The sequence below is a fragment of the Entelurus aequoreus genome, linkage group LG22, assembly GCF_033978785.1.
Source record: "Entelurus aequoreus isolate RoL-2023_Sb linkage group LG22, RoL_Eaeq_v1.1, whole genome shotgun sequence".
NCBI lineage: Eukaryota > Metazoa > Chordata > Actinopteri > Syngnathiformes > Syngnathidae > Entelurus > Entelurus aequoreus.
In genome coordinates this window covers 269993-293621 of record NC_084752.1, presented here as the reverse complement: position 1 = coordinate 293621, position 23629 = coordinate 269993, and the positions used below count along the sequence as shown (strand labels likewise).

The 23629-nt window shown below is 40.4% G+C and overlaps 2 protein-coding genes across 2 annotated transcripts in view; one reads left to right on the top strand and one right to left on the bottom strand.

The window, feature by feature from the left end:
- LOC133639269 (enoyl-CoA delta isomerase 1, mitochondrial-like) overlaps positions 1-23629 on the bottom strand; it is a 58071-nt gene that overhangs the window by 24276 nt on the left and 10166 nt on the right. The window lies entirely within an intron of this gene.
- Positions 11269-22648, top strand: LOC133639866 (growth hormone secretagogue receptor type 1-like). Its single transcript, XM_062033528.1, has 5 exons — positions 11269-11404; positions 11503-11678; positions 17166-17937; positions 21879-21968; positions 22455-22648. The coding sequence occupies exons 1-5, from the start codon at positions 11269-11271 to the stop codon at positions 22646-22648; spliced, it is 1368 nt and encodes a 455-aa protein (XP_061889512.1).

Below are 23629 nucleotides of genomic sequence, written 5' to 3'. Positions count from 1 at the left end.
TGATGTACGTTCCGTAACCTGTAAAATAACCAAGGTGTAGCAACATTGTTATTGTAAGAGCGAACACTGACAAACTGTTTTAAGCTCATCGTTCGTCAACACCGTTCAATTGAACACCGTTCAATTATTGTAACGTCTATCGAGATGCTTCGTGGACAGGAATTATATCGATCACTTTATTGAGCAAAACTGTTTATATTCGGACATAACCACACCAAAAACATGAGTAAAACAATTCTATCTCGAAAAACTAGTCATTTTCTGCCGTACAAACCAGGCCAAAACCAACTTGTCATCTGTCACCAACACGCATAGCACTAAACCACTGGTGCGTTTATGGCCACACAAAAAGTCGGACAACTCAAACACCACACAAAGTTACACTATGACTCCTCAGTCATACGTGTGCTTATTTTACTGTCATTTATTATTAATGTTAATTTATTTATATTAGTCATGGAATGCTGTTACACACACTGTTGAAGTATTACTATTATTATTAATTATTATTATTATTATTTATCTTACGGTACACATCAAAAATAATATTGAGCAAAATTTAATTGAAATATTGTCGATGTGGCCCTCCAGCAGTGCTCGGGTTGCTCATGCGGCCCCCGGTAAAAATTAATTGCCCACCCCTGCTCTACGGTGTATGTGGTTGTGCTAACAAGCATGATGTGCTGCATGTACCATGATCAATGTTATAGGGACTTACTCGTCTCAATGGACATTTGTTCATTTGCTCAAGCTGTCCGAGGACAATTTTTGCCAGTTGATTTTGGGTACAGTAGGTGGAAGTAAAAGATTATAGTACTGCAGGGTTTGTGAGCGCAAATAGCTGGTCTTTCATTGTGATGCAATTTCTTTGAGCAGTGTCTTACTCGCCAGATACAAGAAGCTTGCATCGATAAAGAGCAGAAGCAGTATAACCTTTATTTAACCTTATCTGGTTAAATAAAGGTTCTACATAAGAGCAGAAGCAGATTTCTGTCGGCATACTGTAGCTTAACAAGCTTTACATTTACGCCACAGAGTCGTGACGTTCCGTCTCTCCAACGTTTCAGCCTTGCCTCGTGCTCGCTCAGCTTCTATAACTATTAGTTCATAGTTCGTTTATTCAGGTTCAAAAAGATAAGGTTGTGAATCCTCACTTGTCCAAAATATTAGCAAACACAAGTTTGTTGCTGGAAGTAGGAAGTCTGTTGCTATGAGCACTGAAATAAATGCGCCCAGGAAAGACGTTCAGGTAATGATTAAAATGACCAAAATACGGTCAATATTGTACATTAGGGCTGTTAAAGCAATCGATTTTCAGATTAATCGCGATTATTTTTAACTATTCGTAATCGATGAAAATAAATCAAAAATGTATTTTTAAATGTATCTATTTTTTTCAATCTGTCCTGTCCAGCCACTCTGGCAAATCATATTGTTTATGTGCCCAAATCTGCGGTACAGATTTACTTTAGAAAAGATACGTATTCTACTTCTCGTGTTGCCTTATTTGTATTTGACTTTATTAAATGTTTGGGTAGAATTTTATAAAACCAGTAATATAGAAATTAATCAGAAATGATCTACTTTATGGAGGAATGTAGTTAATTCTTGAACTGGCATCCAATGTTATTAAAAAAGTATAGATTTTGAATGACGAATTGTTTTGAATCGAGAATCATTTGGAATCGAATCATTACCCCGAATAATCGAATCGTGTAGTGCCCAAAGGATTCACAGCCATATTGTACATATTATATATTGTTAAGAACGTGTCTGTTACTAGATTATATACATACTTACAGCATGTTAATACAATGTTGATGGGAGGTTTTGCAGATGTTTTAGAGGGCTTTGAAGGTAACACAGGGTACTCCCATTAGCCGCATCTTATTAGCGTTTTTTGAATCATTAGAATGCAAAAACAAAACATCTGTGGTTTTGTCTCTCATGATGAATGTGAACGATAGGCAAAATTCCCACCAAAAAGTTCCCCTTCAATACCTTTGTAGGATGCTCCGCTCAGGCGGGAACATATTTAAGTTATTAATAAATAACTTAATAAATGTCCGATTTTTCAGGATCATCAATATGCCTTTGACCCAGCCACTGCAAAACAAAAGTTGATTGAGGCTCAGGAAAAGGTGAAGGAGTTGCAGCACAGAATAAAAAATGCTATGGACAGAGAAAGAAAGCAGAACAAGACTGTGGAATTTCTGTTAAAAGAGTTGGAAAATCGAAAAAATGCTGAACAATGATCTGCAGCAGAAACTTGACTTCTATCTACTCTGGTAGGTTGAACTACCCAGCCTGTTCCCATTAACAAATGCATGTGTAAAATGTATACTTTTTGTAGTGGTTTAACAAGTAACTAAACCCTCAGATCACTTTTATTCACCTATAAATCAATGTATAAGCGTTACATAGGTATTCACAGTCCTAACGTGTTTAGAAAATGCAAGTCGCGAAAAAATATTTCACAGAAGGCCTGATCCAGTTGGCCATCATTTGATTGGAGTTGGTGTGGCCATCGACCAATTCTTAAGTGGCTACTATTCGCCCCTCGTCGACATTAATTTGGGTCCTATCACAGCCTACACTCAAACACCCTTCCACAATTTGAGAGACACTCGGGGACACACCGTGCACCCGAAATGCCTCGATTAGGATGCTATCTTTGCCAGTCACTGGCTGTTCTATCACAATGACGTATTTGTACTAGTAGTATTTATTTATAAATGTTTCCTTCTGTTTACTACTTTTGTTTCACCTTTCTTTTTGATCTGTTCTCTTCCCCTGATGTTGCGATATGTACGGGTTGACGTGCGTCTTCATATTGCGACATTCTTATTTGCCTGAGGCTAGCTGTTAGCACTTGGAAAAGCTGTAAGGTCATCAATATATAACAGCTTGTTGACATGACAATTGGATCCTTTCTTTTATTGTTACATCAACACGACACTCCAGAACATACTTTTGTTTTTGCCAGTCTTGTTTTAAAGCAACAAACTCAAGAGTATATAACGCTACATCTGTACATGTTGCAAGACAATTGCTTCATTCCGAGACTATTAAATGTAGTCCCCCCTCTACACCAAAGTATAGCTGACATCAAAGGCATGCGCAGTAAGGATAATTTTAACTTGAATTTGGCAAGATGTGTTTACATGCCCGATTGTAGCTGAGATAGGCTCCAGCGCCCCCCGCGACCCCGAAGGGAATAAGCGGTAGAAAATGGATGGATGGATGGATGGATGGTGTTTACATGTGCTCCAATCCGAATAAACCATCGCGATCAGAATGAAATTTTGACCGGCTCAGAATATTCCAAATGGCGTGTTTACATGAAGCATTTTTATTCTGTTTTGGCTTTTAGTCCGATTAAAATGGATGGATGGATGGAATTGTGTCCATGCACATAGCTTCTATCACCGAGGCTAGGAAGCAGCTCACCAGTCGATGTCAACATTGGCATACAAGCTAATGATCACACCACTACAAATAGTTCATCTGTGTTAGCGCTTATATTAACAATATCCCTACTACTTGCTTAACATTCAAGTCACAAAATGTAAACAGAGTATTGTTGGCGGTTTTTGGATGGTTATTTATTGGGGTTTATGGGCAGAATAGAGGAGTCCCCATTGACTTCGTTGTATTGTATTGACATTTATGAGTCAGAATTAATTAAAAAATATACATCCGTAGTCATGTTTTTCATAATGATTGTGAACGATAGGCAAAATTCCCCCAAAAATGCAGTTTTCCCTTTAAAGCACACACGTCTCTCAACTGCATATGCCAGATATTTGAATTTTTTTGAAAAATACTTTCCCTAGTAATGATATTTATTAAAGAGTAATTCTGATAGTGATTCAATTGCTTTTTTGGTAAAGTAACAAGTAACTATACTTACTTTTTTTTTTAAAATTTCCAAACACTAGACGAGGTTGACTCTTGGTTCTCTGCTTTTCCTTTCAGTTGAACACATGGCTTGTGCACCAAATGTTGGCAATTGACAAGTCTGATGGTGGACAGGCCTCAACGAGCACAGACGCTGACGCAGACCTTAAAAGCTCAAAGGATTACCAGAAGCTGCAGCCAACGTCTCCTCCAGTGGTGCCCTGCCTGGCTGGGGTCAACGGGGTTATCAAACAGGAGGATGTCGACGTGAAAGAGGAGGAGGAATTCACTCCGGTCACTCAACTGGTGCTCAGTTCCACTCTGAAACAAGAGTGTGTGTTCGAAGACCCCCGACACCCTCCTCCTACAAGTGACTTTGACCAGGACTGGAGACGCTTTCTGTCCGTCACTAACCTTAAAAGACTTCGACACGGACATCACAAGCGGCATCAGCCTGGATGCCATGGTAACCAGCGGTGGAGCTTTTGATGCCAGACGGAAGAGATCCACCTGGATGAGGCCATCTTTGACCAGATCATTCAGCTGGGACTGGAGAGCTTGGAGACCATCGACTCCCAGCTGACGGGCACCTTGGCTTGTCTTACAACCACAGGTCCTTATGGATTTGGACTCAGACTCTGGCGGTCCAGACTCCGTTGAGATTTTCTCGTCATCGAGTTCATACTGTGAAGACGAATGTGGAGCCACAGGCTACAGCGGCGAGGTGGATTTGCTCCCATCTAAAGGCTTCTGGATCGACCGCAGTTACTATTCTCCTGCCTTCTTCAACCACTCTCCCTCACATCAAGGAGGGGCCTCTGAGCGACGACGAAAGGGCCTGGGAACGAACTGCATGCCCGCGCAATGTGCATCCCTTGTTTCGTCCCGCAGATTGTCAACACACCAGTGGAAGAATGTTCCTGGAGCTTCTCCGCCAAACAGGTAACCGTCTTTAGGGATCACAGCGCTCCAGGAACAGGTGGAGCGACTCCAACCTATATAAAGAGACGTGCTGGCTCGGCTTAGAAACGATTCAGGACAACCCTTCAACCCAGGCACAGACGGGATGGTTGTAGTTCGCAGCCTATAAGGAGCAGCAAGAAAAAGGGCATGAGGAAAAAGGACAAAGACTTTCTTGGTCTTCTTTGGCTGTGGAATACCCTCTTACAAAAGTGTGTAACCACTGCTGTTAATAGTCTAAAACAGCTATAAAAAAAATAAAAAAAACACGAAAAGAGACTAAAAGTACATAAAAATGTGAGGAAAACACTGGACATTCTTTACGGAACTTGCATCCACTCTTTGCCTGCCTGCAAACGTTGCCATTAATCAGAAATGTGTCAGGCATGTTTAGGCAGCAAATAGATTAGTGCAGTGGTTCTCAAATGGGGGTACGCGTACCCCTGGGGGTACTTGAAGGTATGCCAAGGGGTACGTGAGATTTATTTTAAATGTCTGTCAAAAAGAACTGTGAAAAGAAATGCAACAATGCAATATTCAGTGTTGACAGCTAGATTTTTTGTGGACATGTTCCATAAATATTGATGTTAAAGATTTCTTTTTTTGTGAAGAAATGTTTAGAATTATGTTCATGAATCCAGATGGATCTCTATTACAATCCCCAAAGAGGGCACTTTAAGTTGATGATTACTTCTATGTGTAGAAATCTTTATTTATAATTGAATCACTTGTTTATTTTTCAACAAGTTTTTAGTTATTGTTATATTTTTTTCTCCAAATCGTTCAAGAAAGACCACAACAAATGAGCAATATTTTGCACTGTTATACAATTTAATAAATCAGAAACTGATGACATAGTGCTGTATTTTACTTCATCTCTTTTTTTCAACCAAAAATGCTTTGCTCTGATTAGGGGGTACTTGAATTAAAAAAATGTTCACAGGGGGTACATCACTGAAAAAAGGTTGAGAACCACTGGATTAGTGGATCTTACAACACCAGCAGGTGGGTAAAGGTCTGTACTTTTTGTTTGAAGTTCCTGAAATGCTGACAGGCATCAAAACTGTCAATTAACAGTGTATTATTTTTCTTTCTATATCAGCAACTTAATCCTATGGAGATAAACAAGATATTACACAGCTAAAGTTTACAGTTTATTCCCAAGCATTTGAATATGTGTAGAGGTTTAATTTGATTTTTGGATTTTGTCTTGATGACATACAGTTCACCAATAATTAAAATGCCATGTATCTTATCGTTTGAGTAAATTATCAGAAGATGGTTTAAATTACCTAAATTTACAGTTTAGCAATGTTATTTTCTGTCATTCTTGAAATCAATTAAAGTAGTGAAAGTTGGAAAAAAATTATCCTTTTCAGGGGACTTTAAGTGCACCTTTAACTAGAAATATATAATACAATCACATTTTCTTTGTTTGATTGGGATTAGTTAGAAGCATTGTCAAGGTTGTTGTGCTTTTTATTGCTTTCTGCTCTATTAAGTCTTCTAGATGAGGAAACTCAGAGAGACTTGCACAAAGTCATTTCATGAAGTAATTTTTTATTTATCCAGTGTGCCTGAGTTTCCTTTTTTCTCATATAAATCCATTTCATTTTGCTGGCGGGTAAATGTTTTTGATTACATTATGTTCTATGTTGAAAGTATGTTTTCTTACATAAATCTTTCTGACTGAAACAATATACAGTTTTTGTCTCATTCCTCTCCTCAATAATGCCCATTAGTGGTTTCCTCATTGTTTGAGTGTACAACAGCGATTAATTGCTTTACATGGGAGGGAGTTTCAAAGTGAGAATGCTTAAGAAAAATACAGAAAAACATCTTCAGACCTGCTAAGATTTCCCCATCCACAGAGAAAACTTCCTGGAGAACACATGCGTCAAATTTGATGTACATTTTGGAAACACTGGCCATTGTTTTATTTGAAAGAAGTCAAAGTTGGGCCCTTGGCAAGCTGAAAACGCCTTACTTCTCGACACCCTAAAGATGTGCTAGCCAACGAGCTGACACTTCCCAGCTTTTAACATACTGGCTTGCACTCGATTTATGGAGAGTCCGAGCAGGGCTGAACACACTTCTGTTCATCCACATAAAAATAGCACAAGATTATTCGAATGGCACGACAACCACATTGATCTTTCTACTAAAAAGGTGAAAGCAATGTAAATATGCCATGAAGTTAGATATAAAACAATTCGACTCAGCTTTGTTGTGCAACATTTCAACTTTTTCTCACCTGAAAGTTTTTGCTGTTTTTTTTTTTTGTAGTTTGGGGATAGGCTAATTGGCAACATTAAATTGGCCCTCATGTGTGAATGTTCTATCTGTTTGTGTTGGCCCTGCAATGAGGTGGCCACTTTCCAAGGTGTACCACACCTTCTGATAGGCTCCATCCCCCCTAAATTCCTCAGAGGGACACGCTGTAGAAAATGGATCGATGGATGATTGATCCGCCCAGGCAGCATTTTGGACACCCTCGTCTTACAATTTAGGCATCAAAAATGTCACCATTCTTTCTTTTTGATTTTCTATGTATTTGTAGTATTAAAAAAAAAGACTTTTTAGACTGTGACACTGAATAGAAATAAGGAGGTGGGAGGAAGCCACGCAGTCACGGGGAGAACATGCAAACTCCACACAGAAAGACCTGAAGTAGCTCATCCACCACAGAAGTATTTGTGTTGCAGTGCATTGTGACGTCCCAACACCGCCTTGCTCAAAGATGGCTTTAGCTTCTTCTGGCGGCCAAACTTTGATTTCAAACGAGGGTAGTTGGCCAAAGTCTGTACTGTCGTCTCCTTGTTCAATCTCGGGTCCTGGCACCTCAGTTGCAGTTTTTGATGGAACCTTTTAAACCAGGGGTGCCCACACTTTTTCTGCAGGCGAGCTACTTTTCAATTGATCAAGTCGTGGGGATCTACCTCATTCATACATATAATTTATATTTACTTATTTATGAAAGATATGTTTTTGTTAACAAGTTAAAGGTGTTTAATGATAATGCAAGCATGTTTAACACATATAGTTAATATTGTTAACAAGTTAAAGGTGCTTAAAGATAATACAAGCATGTTTAACACATATAGTTAATATTGTTAACAAGTTAAAGGTGTTTAAAGATAATACAAGCATGTTTAACACATATAGTTAATATTGTTAATAAGTTAAAAGGTGTTTGATGATAATACAAGCATGTTTAACACATATAGTTAATATTGTTAACAAGTTAAAGGTGTTTAAAGATAATACAATAATGTTTAATACATAGTTAATATTGTTATTACGTTAAAGGTGTTTGATGATAATACAAGCATGTTTAACACATATAGTTAATATTGTTAACAAGTTAAAGGTGTTTAAAGATAATACAAGCATGTTTAACACATATAGTTAATATTGTTAACAAGTTAAAGGTGTTTAAAGATAATACAAGCATGTTTAACACATATAGTTAATATTGTTAACAAGTTAAAGGTGTTTAAAGATAATACAAGCATGTTTAACAGTTAATATTGTTAACAAGTTAAAGATGTTTAATGATAATACAAGCATGTTTAACACATATAGTTAATATTGTTAATAAGTTAAAGGAGTTTAAAGATAATACAAGCATGTTTAACACATATAGTTAATATTGTTAACAAGTTAAAGGTGTTTAAAGATAATACAAGAATGTTTAACACATATAGTTAATATTGTTAATAAGTTAAAGGTGTTTAAAGATAATACAAGCAGGATGAAGCAGCGCTTTTATTGTGCAACTGTGCAGTTGGTCTTTGGAGTTTTGACGACAGGTACGGCGCCAGAGTCTGTTGAAATAAAAAGTGTTTCTCGCCTTCCTGTCGGTAATTTTTTCTTAATAATGATCTGGCAGCAGCCAGCGTCATCTCACAAGACCCTCGGGTGCCGTGAATGTCAATCAAGTGACGAAAGTAGTGAAGTGAAGTTAGTGAAGATAGTGAAGATTTATGATCGGTCATTTTTAGGACTATTTTTTTAATGCCGGGCTGGCGATCGACTGACACAACCTCCGCGATCGACGTAATGTGTACCCCTGTTCTAAACTGTTACAGCATCTGGCTGGTTGTCAATCAGTGATCTGTACATATCGGGGCCAAACTTCTTGTCAATGTCATCAAGCTGTTCATTTTTATTCAACCATGACGAGCTGTAGGTCAGTTCTGAATAAACCTCGCCATCTTTAAGAAAATTTAAGTTTTTTTAGTTGACACGCAAGCGAGTGCTCCACTTGCGCCAGTACAACAGTGGTTTCTGTCAAATGACTGTGACAAAATGTGCCAACATACTTAATTAAGTCGCCGTTAGAGGTTGTCTGACTGGGAGTCACCAGATCTATTAAGTCGTTACCATAAAACATAGATATTACTTGTCTTTGAATATCCTTATTTTTTAGATTCATTCGATTCCTTCTCATGAACATTTTTGGCCAACAATAAGTGTAATTCTTTAGCGGTCCACTGTGTTGTCCGAAGAGGTGAAAGTTTGTGTATACCGGCCTCTGGGTCTGGTGGTGTGTCCTGTTTTGTTTTTATCCCCCTTGCATGGTGGTCAAGCTAGCTCAGTTCTCAATGAATACTAGGCACCATTTTGCCTATCTTGAAGAAAAAATGCCCTATACTTGTGTTGTTTTCGGTTGTACAAATCGCGACGAGGATACACGCTTCTTCAGAGTTTCGTGAGAGGTAATGAAAAGAGCTGAAGAGTGCAAGATTTTTTAAACAACAAGATAAGCAGCTCACACTCCAGTCTAAGGGAGTAGTTGAATTATGCATGAGTTAGCGGTGTTCACTTCGTTAAAGGTTCGTTTGATATACTTTTAAGATTTATTTCCCATTTAAGTATTATCTTGACATTATTTGTATTTCTAAAAAACACATGTTTGCTGCAAGTGCACCAAATACAAATAAAATTAAAAAAAAGCAAATGGGAGCAAAATTTAAGAGTTAAGTTTACCAAAGGCAACATTCATAAATTAATATTTCAGCACATACACAATGTTGACATCTATAGTTATATTTTGATAAAGACGAGGAAAACACACTACTCGTAAACGGCGCGTACAAACATGGCGAAAGTTCAATCATGAAATGCAACCTTACCCAAGCAAAAACAATGTATAATTATCCGGGAGAGTCTTGATACCAATTTCCTTTACCTAGCCACACACAAAGAAGTTGTAGACCTCCATGCTTTTCCAAGTTTTCATCTGTTTTGTTTTGTAGAATGGCATCTGGAGCACAATAGTTCGATATGTCTGGGAAGGCGACCGACGTATAATCCTTGATATCACTCGACAAATCTGTTTTGATACAAAACAGGGATCTATTCCATTGTATAGTTAGATTTTTTTGTTTGTTCGTATCTGCTTTTTGCAGGAAGATTTAAGCCTCTTATGTACTCAGACAGTTCGCGCACTGCTTGCTGTACAACAGCCATCTTAGCTTGGTTGACCACCACTGGTTTTCCCTTCCGGGAAGAAGTCACATGTCGGAATAAAAGCAATAGGCCGGAAGACGACTGTTATCTCAAAACACTCTTATATTGGGGCACTCATGAGTTGAGGTACCACTTTACATTTCATGCCTCTGTCTTCAAACACATCAAGTCGAGTTGGTGCCATAAACCTCAATTTGAGTCTTATGTTAGCAGACTTGTCAGAGTCATTCGGTTTTGGGGGTCAGAATTATTTCCCATTGGTAGGGAATAAAATATTTCCTTAACTAAATTAAATGCATATTTAAAACATTTTGATATTCTGTGAAAAATTTGGGTGAAACATTGTGGGCGGTTTATGTTTTTGTAAAATGAATTAAATGACACCTATTTCGGCCAACGCTGCATGGTTTGGAGTGAGTGAGTAAAAGAGAGGGAGATCATACACAGTGGGTGTCACCAGCACAGCTCAAGTGTGTCTACGGAGGCACACCACTCACAGAGGCTTGGCCAGACCAGTAAGTATCTAGATTGGATGGAAGCTCTTTTTATTTGTTTCATCGTATAATTTGATGCATATGTATAGCATATGTTGCATAGGTGCAGTTGACCTAGTGTGATGGTGACAATACTGATAATGATGTAACACTTGAGTTTATTAACAGTAATGATGTAAACCAGATACCTTATTTTAATTATACCCATGTGCGATCGTATTGTTTTTATGACTAATAAATTTCAGGGTTAGGGTCATATCAAACGTGTTAGCCAATGTAGTTTATACATTGTTTTTCTGTGGTGATTAAAAAAACCACCTCTCCACATTGACTATACACTGATTTAACTGTGATTACGCGCCACACAGGAAATCCATCAGCATGCATCCTGCTGCTTTCTCGGCTGTTGTCTTTCTTTGGAAGCCCCCCCTGTGAAAAAATGGATCAGATGGAGCTGGGGGGCATGAGCAGTGGCTGTGAAGATGAGAACTGTGGCCTAACGTTGAGTTTTCCAGAGCACTGCCCGACCCAAGACTATGATTGTGAGGAACCAATGTTTGGATTGACAGAGTTAGGTTTGTACCAGCAAAGCATCCGACATTGACCATATTCTGCTGACAAATTTATTGGCAAGTGAAGTTGTGCTTTAACATGCCGTTGTTTTCATTTCTAGTTTGTGTGACGGTCATTTACATTCCTGTGATGATTTTGGGTCTTCTGGGTAATGTGCTAACAATCCTTGTGGTCTGGCTGCGTCCACACATGAGAAGTTCTACCTACTTGTACCTGAGTAGCATGGCTGTCAGTGATTTGATGATACTACTACTCCTGCCTTTGGATCTCTACAAGGTACAAAACCCAAACCACATAGACCAGTTCCTGTACAGTGAGGAATTATTGGAAACTAATTCAATCAATTGCAACTGGACTGTTCAGTTTGTCTTGGAAGATATTTCACTTCTCATCCGAGCAGGCTTAATTGGTTAATGCTTATAGACTTTAATCGGTCAGATTCAGAATCAGAAATACTTTATTAATCCCAGTGGGGAAATTCAGGAAATCTAGTCTAAGTGCTGGTGCCAAAGACCCAACTATTTATCCTCCAACAAGAGTGAGGTCTCCTGGGAAATGGTCTAGAAGTAATGAGAACAAAGTGGGTGAAGAAATAAAAGGTGACAGACGCAATACCACTGTCAATCCAGTCATATGTATCAGGTCTATCTGAGAAATTTGGAAGAATTCCAGTGCACTTCAAACCAGGCAACACCCCAAGGACTGGACACCCCACAACCACAAACACAATCTGATATATGCTGTCCATTGCAGTGACAAATTCACTAATAATACAACCACTAAGCCGACGCTTGTTACAACATAGATGGGCAAATTCTTCAGGTCAAGACTCAGCTGTTCCTAAGGAGGAACAGCGCTCCTTTAAAGACAAAAATGTACACATTCTGAACAGGGAAGACAGGATATTCTAAAGGGGATTTAGGGCAGCCATCTACGTCAAGGTTGAAAAAAAATACCCGAACAGAGAAGATGGTCTTCATCACCTATAACTTCTGAAGTGTGACGTTGCTGCGACAAGATTCCTCCAGGCTGCCCGGTTGTTAACCAGTTCTGTCGCCTCGCCAAGGGAAATGCCAGTCTAGGACATGTTCTGAATGGTGTCTTTCCAGTGTGTCCTAGGTCAGCCTCTTAGATGTTGCCAGCGGTTGGAAAGATTTCTCCTCAGGGCGATTGCTGCATCCAGGTGGTCCTGCCGATACAGGTCGCCAAAAAGACATAGCTGAGCGGTGTTGATGAGCGAAAAGGGGCTGGAAAGACCTCGCCCTGACGGTCTCGTTTTAACGTGGTTTTGCCAGCGGACTTGGAGAACACGGCGGAGGGCTAGGGAGTCGAAACAATTGAGGGTCTTGTTGATCAGGCTGAGTGAGCCCATGTCTCGGAAGCGCTAGAGTTGTAATAATAATAATAATAATAAATTTTATTTATAAGGCGCCTTTCTGGGCACTCAAGGACACCGTACAAAATCAAAACAATAAAATCAAATTGGATAAAAAACAACAACAACAACAAAGATAGAGAAGAAAAGATGATTACAATGAATAAGCAGTCAGGAATAGGTGTGTTTTGAGTCTTGATTTGAAGAGGGATATTGAATCTAAGTTACGAAGGTCTGGTGGTAAAGAGTTCCAAAGATGTGGGGCAGAGCGGCTGAAAGCTCGGGCACCCATGATGGACAGTTTAAATAAAGGGACAGTGAGATGGATGGATGAAGAGGATCTTAGGGAACGTGAGGTCGTGGCGACATGGATCAGGTCAGAGAGATATAATGGAGAGAGGTTATGGATGGCTTTGAAAGTGAGAAGAATTATTTTAAAGTGGATACGATGTTTGATGGGTAGCCAGTAGAGTTGCTGCAGAACAGGGGTGATGTGCTGGATTGAAGGGGTTCTGGTGATTATACGGGCTGCAGATTTCTGGAGAAGCTGAAGTTTGTGAAGTGACTTGTGAGGGAGACCAAACAGGAGAGAGTTGCAATAGTCCAGGCGAGAGGTGACCAGGCTATGGACTAGTATGGCAGCAGTATGTGGGGTAAGGGATGGGCGAAGACGATTAATGTTCCGAAGATGAAAGTAAGCAGACCGGGTAATGCTATTTATGTGGGCTTGAAAGGAGAGTGTGCTGTCGAGGATGACACCCTGACTCTTGACTTGGGAGGAGGGTGAGACAGAGGAATTGCAGAAAGTAATGGACAAGCTGTTGGTTTTGGTGAGAATGTTTTTTGTACCGACAAGTAAGATTTCGGTTTTATTACTATTGAGTTGAAGGAAATTGGATGAGAACCACTGCTTGAGTTCACTGAGGCAGTCTGTAAGGGAGGAAGGAGGAAGAGAGGCAGTTGGTTTGTTTGAGATGTAGAGCTGGGTGTCATCCGCATAACATTGAAAATGTATTTTAAATTTACAGAAAATATTGCCCAGGGGAAGAATGTAAATGATAAAAAGCATGGGACCAAGATCAGAGCCCCGGGGGACACCAGAGGAAACGGGAGACGGAGGGGATTTGAATGAACGGAGTTGAACAAACTGAGTGTACAACTGCATCTTGAGGTGGGTGGATATGTTGGCCTTTCAGGCAGAGGAGACTCAGTAATTTAGCCTCCTTAGAAATAACAACAGGAGAGAGGAACTTTCCAATTCCAGGTGCCCCCTTTGTGCCTGAATTGAATGCTAATGTGGGTGATTACAGGATAACTGGTATAATACTAAGGAGGGGGAATTCCATTTTAATGACTGCGTTTGGCATTGAAGAGGAGTCGTTCCTTTGCATCTTAACATTTGTTTTTCACACCCACTAAGGCCCTGTCTACATTAAGCCGGATAACTTCTCAAACTAATAATTATCTAGCCTAAGCACCGTGTCAGCCACACTAACCCCCCGTTTAAGGTCCCCCTCCTTGGATAATTTTTTTACACGGGTAAGTGCGCCGTGTATTTCTTGAATCTCCGGCTCTTAGCTTTGTATGGACTCATTGATCGTTTACAAACTGAGTTCGGAGAGGAAGTGAAGTCAGAAAGACAGCGCCCCACACAGGAAGTGACGTCAGAAAGAACGCGCCACAGCCAGCTTCATAACAACCGGCGAGTCATCCAGACATGCCCGTGTTTCTCATTCTTCTACATGTACAGATGCTTGTGGAAATCACACATGAGAGAAGGAAACGCGCGAATGCAGCTATTTCGGATACAACACATCTCAGACGGCAAGAGAACTTTTGAATGTCCGGGTCAGTTGTGATTCTACTTACCGTAAAACTTTGTCCATTTGTCGAAGGGGAGACAACGAGAATGCGGGCTCCCATGGATGTGATAAAAAAGGTTGCGTGTGCTTTGTATTACCTGGCCGACGAGGGAAGACTACGGAAAACAGCGAATGCATTTGGACTGGCAAAGCAGACTGTATCAGTTATTGTCCGCCATATATGTCGCAGACTCATTGTCTCGGTCCAGAGTATATAAAGTCACCAAAAACGAATGGACAATGTAAGAGAAGGCAAAAGAGTGAGGAGTGTCTTGACCAGATATCTAGATCGATTGATGTAAAATGTTCTTTATCACATTGTTTACTTTCACATGTCTATTAAAGATTTGATTAATTTATGATGGCTCAGGTGTGATTCACTACAATAAGGCCCCACAGAGCACTGGATTTCAGTTAATTTAAATACCACAACACTGGATATTGTTCAGATAAGTTAAATTTAATTTAAGAACTTGCACACAAAGCAACACTGGAGGTGACTATGACGTGCGCATTTTCCGCGCATGCGTACTAGGTCGCGTTGCGCCGGCGGACGTAGGGGGTCTTAAACGGTGGCATTCTGTGTGTGTGGACAAGGGTAAGGTTAGGTGTGATATAGCCTAGATAACCTTAACCGGCTTAGTGTAGAAGGGGCCTAAGAGCAAACCCATCCTTGTTTCAGCACATATAAACTGTTAGGGCTTTGGCACCAAGATTAAGATTACATGGGACCAATATACAGGTACATTTATGAGCATGAACTGATAAAGCCTACTCGGATGAGAGGCAAGACATTTTCGAAGACAAACAGAACAGCCCAGTTGCAATCGATTGAATGCCCTGAGAATACTATGACTTAGAGGCCTACTGAAAGCCACTACTACCGACCACGCAGTCTGATAGTTTATATATCAATGATGAAATCTTAACATTGCAACACATGCCAATACGGCCGGGTTAACTTATAAAGTGCAATTTTAAATTTCCCGGGGAACTTCCGGTTCAAAACGCCTTTGGAGGATGACGTATGCGCGTGACGTCGAGAGATCCACGGAAGTGTTTGGACCATATTGGACACAATACACAGAGCTTTGTTTTCTTCGACAAAATTCCACAGTATTCTGGACATCTGTGTTGGTGAATCTTTTGCAATTTGTTTAATGAACAATGGAGGCTGCAAAGAAGAACGTTGTAGGTGGGATCGGTGTATGCGGCTGGCTGTAGCAACACAACAAGGATGACTTTGACTTGGATAGCAGACGCGCTAGCGGCGAACTCACCTTGACTTCCTACGTCTCCGGGCCGCCGACCGCATCGTCAAACGCTGGAACGCAGGTGAGCACGGGTGTTGATGAGCTGAGGAGGGCTGGCTGGCGTAGGTGGAGTGCTAATGTTTTTATCATAGCTCTGACGAGGTCCCGTTGTTAAGTTAGCGTCGTTAGCAACAGCATTGCTAGGCTTCGACAGGCGTCGAATACACATTAACCGTGTATTTACATGTCCAGTGTTTGGTTCGGTGTCTCCTGATAGTAGTATTGTTGATCTTCTGTCTATCCTTCCAGTCAGGTATTTATTTATTTTGTTTCTATCTGCATTTGAGACAGATGCTATCACGTTAGCTCATGCTAAGAGCTTCGTCGATGATGGGTGAAGTCCTTCGTCGCGCCGCCGATCGCTGGAACGCAGGTGAGCACGGCTGTTGATGTAACCGTGTAGTTACATGTACATGGTTTAATAGTATTGTTGATCTTCTGTCTATCCTTCCAGTCAGGGGTTTATTTCTTTTGTTTCTATCTGCATTTGAGAACGATGCTATCACGTTAGCTCAGTAGCTAAGTGTGTCACCGATGTATTGTCGTGGAGATAAAAGTCACTCTGAATGTCCATTTTGCGTGCTCGACTCTCATTTTCAAGAGGATATAGTATCCGAGGTGGTTTAAAATACAAATCCGTGATCCACAATAGAAAACGGAGAGAGTGTGGAATCCAATGAGCCAGCTTGTACCTAAGTTACGGTCAGAGCGAAAAAAGATACGTCCGGCACTGCCTCTAGTTCTTCACTCTAACGTGCCTCATCCACGAATCGTTTATCCTCGCTCAAATTAATGGGGTAATCGTCACTTTCTCGCTCCTAATATCTCTCGCTCCTTTGTAAACAACGGGGAATTGTGAGCAGCACTACCGCTTGTGACGTCACTCTACTTCCGGTAGGGGCAAGGTTTTTTTTATCAGCGAGCAAAAGTTGCGAACTTTATCGTCGATTTTCTCTACTAAATCCTTACAGCCAAAATATGGCAATATCGCGAAATGATCAAGTATGACACATATAATGGATCTGCTATTCCCGTTTAAAAAAAAAAAATTCATTTCAGTAGGCCTTTAGATGAGTGAGAACATCCATAGAGAGTTCTAGTATTTTTTACAAACTTCTCTATATTTGGAGAATATTAGAAAAAGATGCGTTTCTGATTAAAAAAGATGGAGACAAAACGTGAAAAAGTAATAATCTGTCTCTGCCTCTCTCAGCTATGGAGGCCCCGACCCTGGCCCTTAGGAGACTTCGCCTGTAAGATGACCATGTTTCTCTCTGAGTGCTGCACCTTCTGCACCATCCTCCACATCACCTTCCTCTCTCTGGAAAGGTATGTGGCCGTCTGCTGGCCAATCACGGCCAAGACACTGGTGACACGCCGCAGAACCAGGGCTCTTATTGGCTGCCTTTGGCTGGGCGCAGCGATCAGTGCAGCACCCGTGTTGGTGATGGTTGGTGTAGAGGAAGTTGGGGAAGTACATCCCAGCATCGATGGCTGGAGAGAGAATGAAGGGTGGACGGGAGAGAATAGCGGTCGCATGACTTCGCTTGATGACGAATTAGATGTACAGAAGTGGGAAGAAAGAGAGAGACGCTTTGAAAGAGCTGGACAATGGAATTGGCTGGACGATGGACCAATGGGAGCAATAGGTGAGAAACAACATGGAGGTGCAGTTATAAATAAAAAACAGGTCAAGAAATCCGATGAAGAGCAACAAAACCTTTTGAAAGAAGATGAAGGAGGAGGATGGCAGACAAATGTTGATGAGAAACACAAGTTGGAGATTGACCGGCGGGAGTGTCGCTGCACCGACTATGCCATTTCCTCTGGCCTACTGCCTGCCATGATGATTCTGTCCAACCTGTATTTCCTGATTCCAGTCTGCATCCTCGGACTGGTCTACGGTCTGATCGGAAGGACCCTTTGGCTGCGCCCCCAGAGCAGTCGCAGAAACCAAAGCCACAAACATACTGTCAAAATGCTGGGTGAGGAGAAAACGACACACTTGTTTAATGCATCTACGTTACTACGTTTGAGCTTTCTACTGTTCTTGATACAACCTCAACAGTATCGATATTGGCAAATAATCGTGAGCATCTTGTTTATCAGTTACATTAATATATAAATGTACGGATGCAAAATCATGTATTGATGCAAAATCCTATTTCCGTGCCAATCCTTGACCTAAGCTATGAGGTTTCCAAGGTCCGACGTGTGTTTTGCGTGTGTGAATCAAGGTGCTCAAACTAGGACTGATTTTCATCATTGAATCTGATTCGCAAAAGGGTGTTCAAACATCATCGGTTTATGGCAATTCTCTAACAGCCGTGAACCGTGTCTTAACAATGGCGGAAAGCCTTTTTCACCACGTTTTGAACACCGCACCAACTCAGATTGGCGCGGCAGTAACACAGATCTCCCCTAAAGGCGAGAGAGTCCTCCACCCTCTATTCCGCGCCACCATGTGAGACCATGATGCCTCCATGTTTAACTCCGCCACCTTTGTGTAGTTACCAAGTTACCAAGGAAAATGTGACTGCCAGATTATAGCGGCGCTAACAACTGCTGCTTTTTACATAGCGAAAGGTGTTTTGGACACGCCCCATTTCAAACCGGGTCCTCGTGGTTGTTAGGGTTCATGGTGGGTGAGTGACGGATGGCCAGGTCTTGTGTTTCGGTGTTAACGCGTTTTTCGGCGGAGCACGGCAAATTGCCAAACCGCCATGAATTGCCATCTAAACCAGCAATGCGTGAACACCTTTCCAAACAAATAAACAGATCTCATTTACAACTTTTTTTACCGCAACAAGTCAAAATCTTGACTAATTAGAGCAGGGGTTGTCTAAAGTTTTTGACTCGGGGGCCACATTGAGCTAAAAAAAAGTTGGCCGAGGGCCAAAAGCCGACTGCATGTAAACGATATATATATACACACATATACAGTGTATAGCCTGTATGTGTACATATATGCATATTATATTAATATATTATATACATATATGATACATTTACGTATATGTATTATATACAGTATATACTTATATATATTAGATATATAATAATACCTGGGATTTATATAGCGCTTTTCTAAGTACCCAAAGTCGCTTTACATGTTAAAAACCCATCATTCATTCACACCTGGTGTGAATGAATGATGGGTAATGTACTTAAATAAGCATCTAAACAAATGTGATATCGAAATCGTTTTATTATTATTCATTACAACTATGTGTGCTGTCTCAGAGTGATCTGTGATCCCGTTACTGTTGTTTTTACATGTAGTCTGTGATTGCAATGCATTTAGTCTGCATATTATTTTTATACCAAATTGAAGAGGCAAGTTTGCCAAACATGTAAAAATATAGAGCAAACTGCGGTAAAGCCATATTTTCGAGTGTAATCACCAATGCGCTGGTAAATGGAGGCACGCGCGCGCAAATACAAACATTATGACGCTTTATTGTCACACAGCAGAGCGTTGATTGTGGCTTTACAACAATCTTTGGTAGCAAAATAACACTTCAGTTTGCATTGATTAAAGCAAGCTGAACAACAAATAACTTCAACTACTTCAACTTTAACAACACCCCCCACTTCAGACCTTGACGACAATGTAATATGAAGTATAAATGACTAAATATTTAATATTAAGAATATGTGGAAGTTCGACTCCCACCTTGCTTACTTCCCTGAGACCTCCTTAAAGTTTTGTAATCAATCAGAAATATCAAACAGCTAAAATGTACCAAGAATGGGGTGGAGAGGATGTTTTACATTAATTACCCATCATGCACTGTAAGAAATGTATACAGTCGTGCTCATAAGTTTACATACCCTGGGAGAATTAATGATTTCTTGGCCATTCTTCAGAGAATATGAATGATAACACAAAAACCTTTTTTCCACTCATGCTTAATGGTTGTGTGAAGCTCTTTATTGGCAAACAACTGTGTTTACTCTTTTTAAATCAAAATGACAAAAGAAAGTACCCAAATGACCCTGATCAAAAGTTTACATACCCCAGTGACTTTGATCTGATAACATCCACAAAAGTTGACACAAACAGGTTTGAATGGCTAATCAAGGTTCCAATCCTCAACTGTGACCTGTTTGTTTGTAATTAATGTGTGTGTATAAAAGGTCAGTGAGTTTCTGGGCTTCTGACAGACCATTGCATCTTTCATCCAGTGCTGCACAGATGTTTCTGGATTCTGAGTCATGGGGAAGGCAAAAGAATTGTCAAAGGATCTGCGAGAAAAGGTAATTGAACTGCATAAAACAGGAAAGGTGTATAAAAAGAATCCAAAGGAATTGAGAATGCCAATCAGCAGTGTTCAAACGCTGATTAAAGAAGTGGAAAATGAGGGATTCAGGTAGACCAGCAAAGATTTCAGCCACAACTGCCAGGAAAATTGTTCAAGGTGCAAAGAAAAATCCACAAATAACTTTAGCTGAAATACAGGACTCTCTGAAAAATTGTGGTGTGGCTGTTTCAAGATGCACAATAAGGAGGCACTTGAAGAAAAATGGGCTGCATGGTTGAGTCGCCAGAAGAAAGCTATTTCTGCGCAAATGTCACAAAGTATCCCACTTACATTACGCCAAACAGCACAGAGACAAGCCTCAAAAATTCTGGAACAAAGTAATTTGGAGTGATGAGACCAAAATGTAACTTTTTGGCCACTCGACCATGCAGCCCATTTTTATTCAAGTGCCTCCTTATTGTGCATCTTGAAACAGCCACACCACAATTTTTCAGAGAGTCCTGTATTTCAGCTGAAGTTATTTGTGGATATTTCTTTGCATCTCGAACAATTTTCCTGGCAGTTGTGGCTGAAATCTTTGCTGGTCTACCTGAATCCCTCATTTTCCACTTCTTAATCAGCATTTGAACACTGCTGATTGGCATTCTCAATTCCTTGGATATCTTTTTATACCCCTTTCCTGTTTTATGCAGTTCAATTACCTTTTCTTGCAGATCCTTTGACAATTATTTTGCCTTCCCCATGACTCAGAATCCAGAAACAACTGTGCAGCACTGGATGAAAGATGCAATGGTCTGTCAGAAACCCAGAAACTCACTGACCTTTTATACACACACATTAACTACAAACAAACAGGTCACAGGTGAGGATTGGAACCTTGATTAGCCATTCAAACCTGTTTGTGTCAACTTTTGTGCATGTTATCACTGGGGTATGTAAACTTTTGATCAGGGTCATTTGGGTACTTTCTTTTGTCATTTTGATTTAAAAAGAGTAAACACAGTTGTTTGCCAATAAATAGCTTCACACAACCATTAAGCATGAGTGGAAGAAAGGTTTTTGTGTTATCATTCATATTCTCTGAAGAATGGCCAAGAAATCATAAATTCTCCCAGGGTATGTAAACTTATGAGCACAACTGTATATGTGTCATTGTAAATTGTATATACGTGTTTTATAATGGCCACAAAGTTCAATGAGGAGGAGCTGTGTTGCGTTCTTTATTTGTTGGTTATAGTTGATTTGCACCATGAGTGGGAAAAGTTGTTTTTGTGGGGTCATATATATTGATGTTGAGCTCAATTTGTTGTCAAGTAAAATTTGTAGTCATTGACCATCTATCTTAACTCTGCCCACCACAGGTTGTTGTTGATTCCCCAAAGTGTGTCTTTAGAGACTATATACAGACAATTGTAACCCATTGTGGGGCTAACAAAGACTGTCCTTACCCTGCTCATCCTGTAACTCGTTCCGGAGCAGATCTCTTGGTAATGGTCTATTTATCTGTTCATTACAGTCATCCTTCGCTACATTGCACTATATCGCAGCTCACTTCTGGAACTGCACTACGCTGTCAACATTTGCGCCCTCAGGGACTGAGTTTGCGGTTTGTTGAAGGCTTTTCTCTAAAACATTGTCATCTTCTCCCAATGTCTCCTCAGGAGTGATCGTGTTGGCGTTTGTCCTGTGCTGGCTGCCTTTCCACATCGGTCGGACTATATTCTTTTTCTCTCTGGACACCGGTACTGACCGCCAGGAAGCGTACTCAGTCAACACTGACGAAGCAATCAGCAACGTACGCAGAGTAACTGTTACCTCGGACCTGCACCTTAATACCTCCGACATGTCTGGAAACACTTCTGGGAATGAAACACGCTGCGATATCCGTGCGGGGACCAAATTCAATGCCGAAACACACATCAACATGAGCACGCACACGGAATACTTGAGCACGGAGACTCAATCCCCTCAACATGTTATGCCACCCATGCATAGGGTCACACATGCCCCTGCACACACAATATCGCCGAAGGATTCCACACATACACACCTGTCCATGCTTGGATATAGGAAAAGGAACAAAACACGTTATGGATCACACAAACTTAGTAGCTGCAATTCCACAACAAACATTTGCGTGGACTTGCAATGTAAGCACACACGCGATCACACAGCCCCAGAGACCGTTTCAATTCTAAGCAATGACACGCACTTCGACAACGACACACATTCCTATTTTTTGTACTATCTGTCGCAGTATTTCAACCTGGGTTCCTCCGTCCTCTTCTACCTCAGCGCCGCGGTCAACCCGTTACTGTACAACGTGATGTCAGCCAGATACAGACACGCTGTACAAAGTCTCATACGCTCGCAACCACACGCCCAAGGCTTGCGCACACTTGAGACACAGCGCACCACCATACATTTGTAAGAAAGAGCTTTTACCTCAAAATAGCAGCTTGAAAAATAGGAACTGTGACAAAGAGAGCAGAATCTTTTTTAGAGGTATAACAATTTTTTATTTTCGAATGAATCGCGATTCTTACTTATAACGATATTTACTGTATTTTCCGGACCATAGGGCGCACCGGATTATAAGGCGCACTGCCGATGAGCGGGTCTAGTCAGGCCTATTTTCATACAAAAGGGGCACCGGATTATAGGTTGCAATAAAGCGGTCATATTGTAATTTTTTTTTCTAAATTGAAAACACTTTCTTGTGGTCTACATAACATGTAATGGTGGTTCTTTGGTCAAAATGTTGCATAGATCAGTGGTCCCCAACCACCGGGCCGCGGCCCCGTACCGGTCCGTGGATCGATTGGTACCGGGCCGCACAAGAAATTGAAAAATTAAAAAATAAAAATAAAAAAAATAAAAAAAATATTTTTTTAGTTAAATCAACATAAAAAACACAAGATACACTTACAATTAGTGCACCAACCCAAAAAACCTCCCTCCCCCACTTATACTCATTCACACTCATTCGCACAAAAGGGTTGTTTTTTTCTGTTATTAATATTTCTGGTTCCTACATTATATATCAATATAGATCAATACGGTCCGCAGGGATACAGTCCGTAAGCACACATGATTGTATTTTTTTATGACAAAAAAAAAAATACCACCCCCCCCAAAAAAACTGTTTTCTTTTAAGTAATATAGAACTTTATCAGAGCTGTTTATCTATTTTATGGAGGAATGTAGTTAATGATACAATTTTATTTAAAAAAGTATTGATTTTGAATCGAAAATCGTTACCCCCAAGTAAAGCTGGGCGGTCTACCAGTATTCAATCAATCAATCAATCAATTCCTTTATTGTCATTGTCATAATAACACTTAAGTCATACATGTCAATGAGATTTTGTTTGAGCTTTGTCCAGCGGCATAAAAACTGCATTGAAGTGCAG

What these genes read in the sequence shown, in the direction of transcription:
- LOC133639866 (XM_062033528.1), top strand. Translation starts at nt 11,269, where the DNA reads ATGGATCAGATGGAGCTGGGGGGCATGAGCAGTGGCTGTGAAGATGAG. An exon ending in TGCCTTTGGATCTCTACAAG is followed by an intron (nt 11,679 to 17,165) that starts GTACAAAACCCA and finishes TGCCTCTCTCAG; the next exon opens with CTATGGAGGCCCCGACCCTG. An exon ending in TCTGGACACCGGTACTGACC is followed by an intron (nt 21,969 to 22,454) that starts GCCAGGAAGCGT and finishes CACATTCCTATT; the next exon opens with TTTTGTACTATCTGTCGCAG.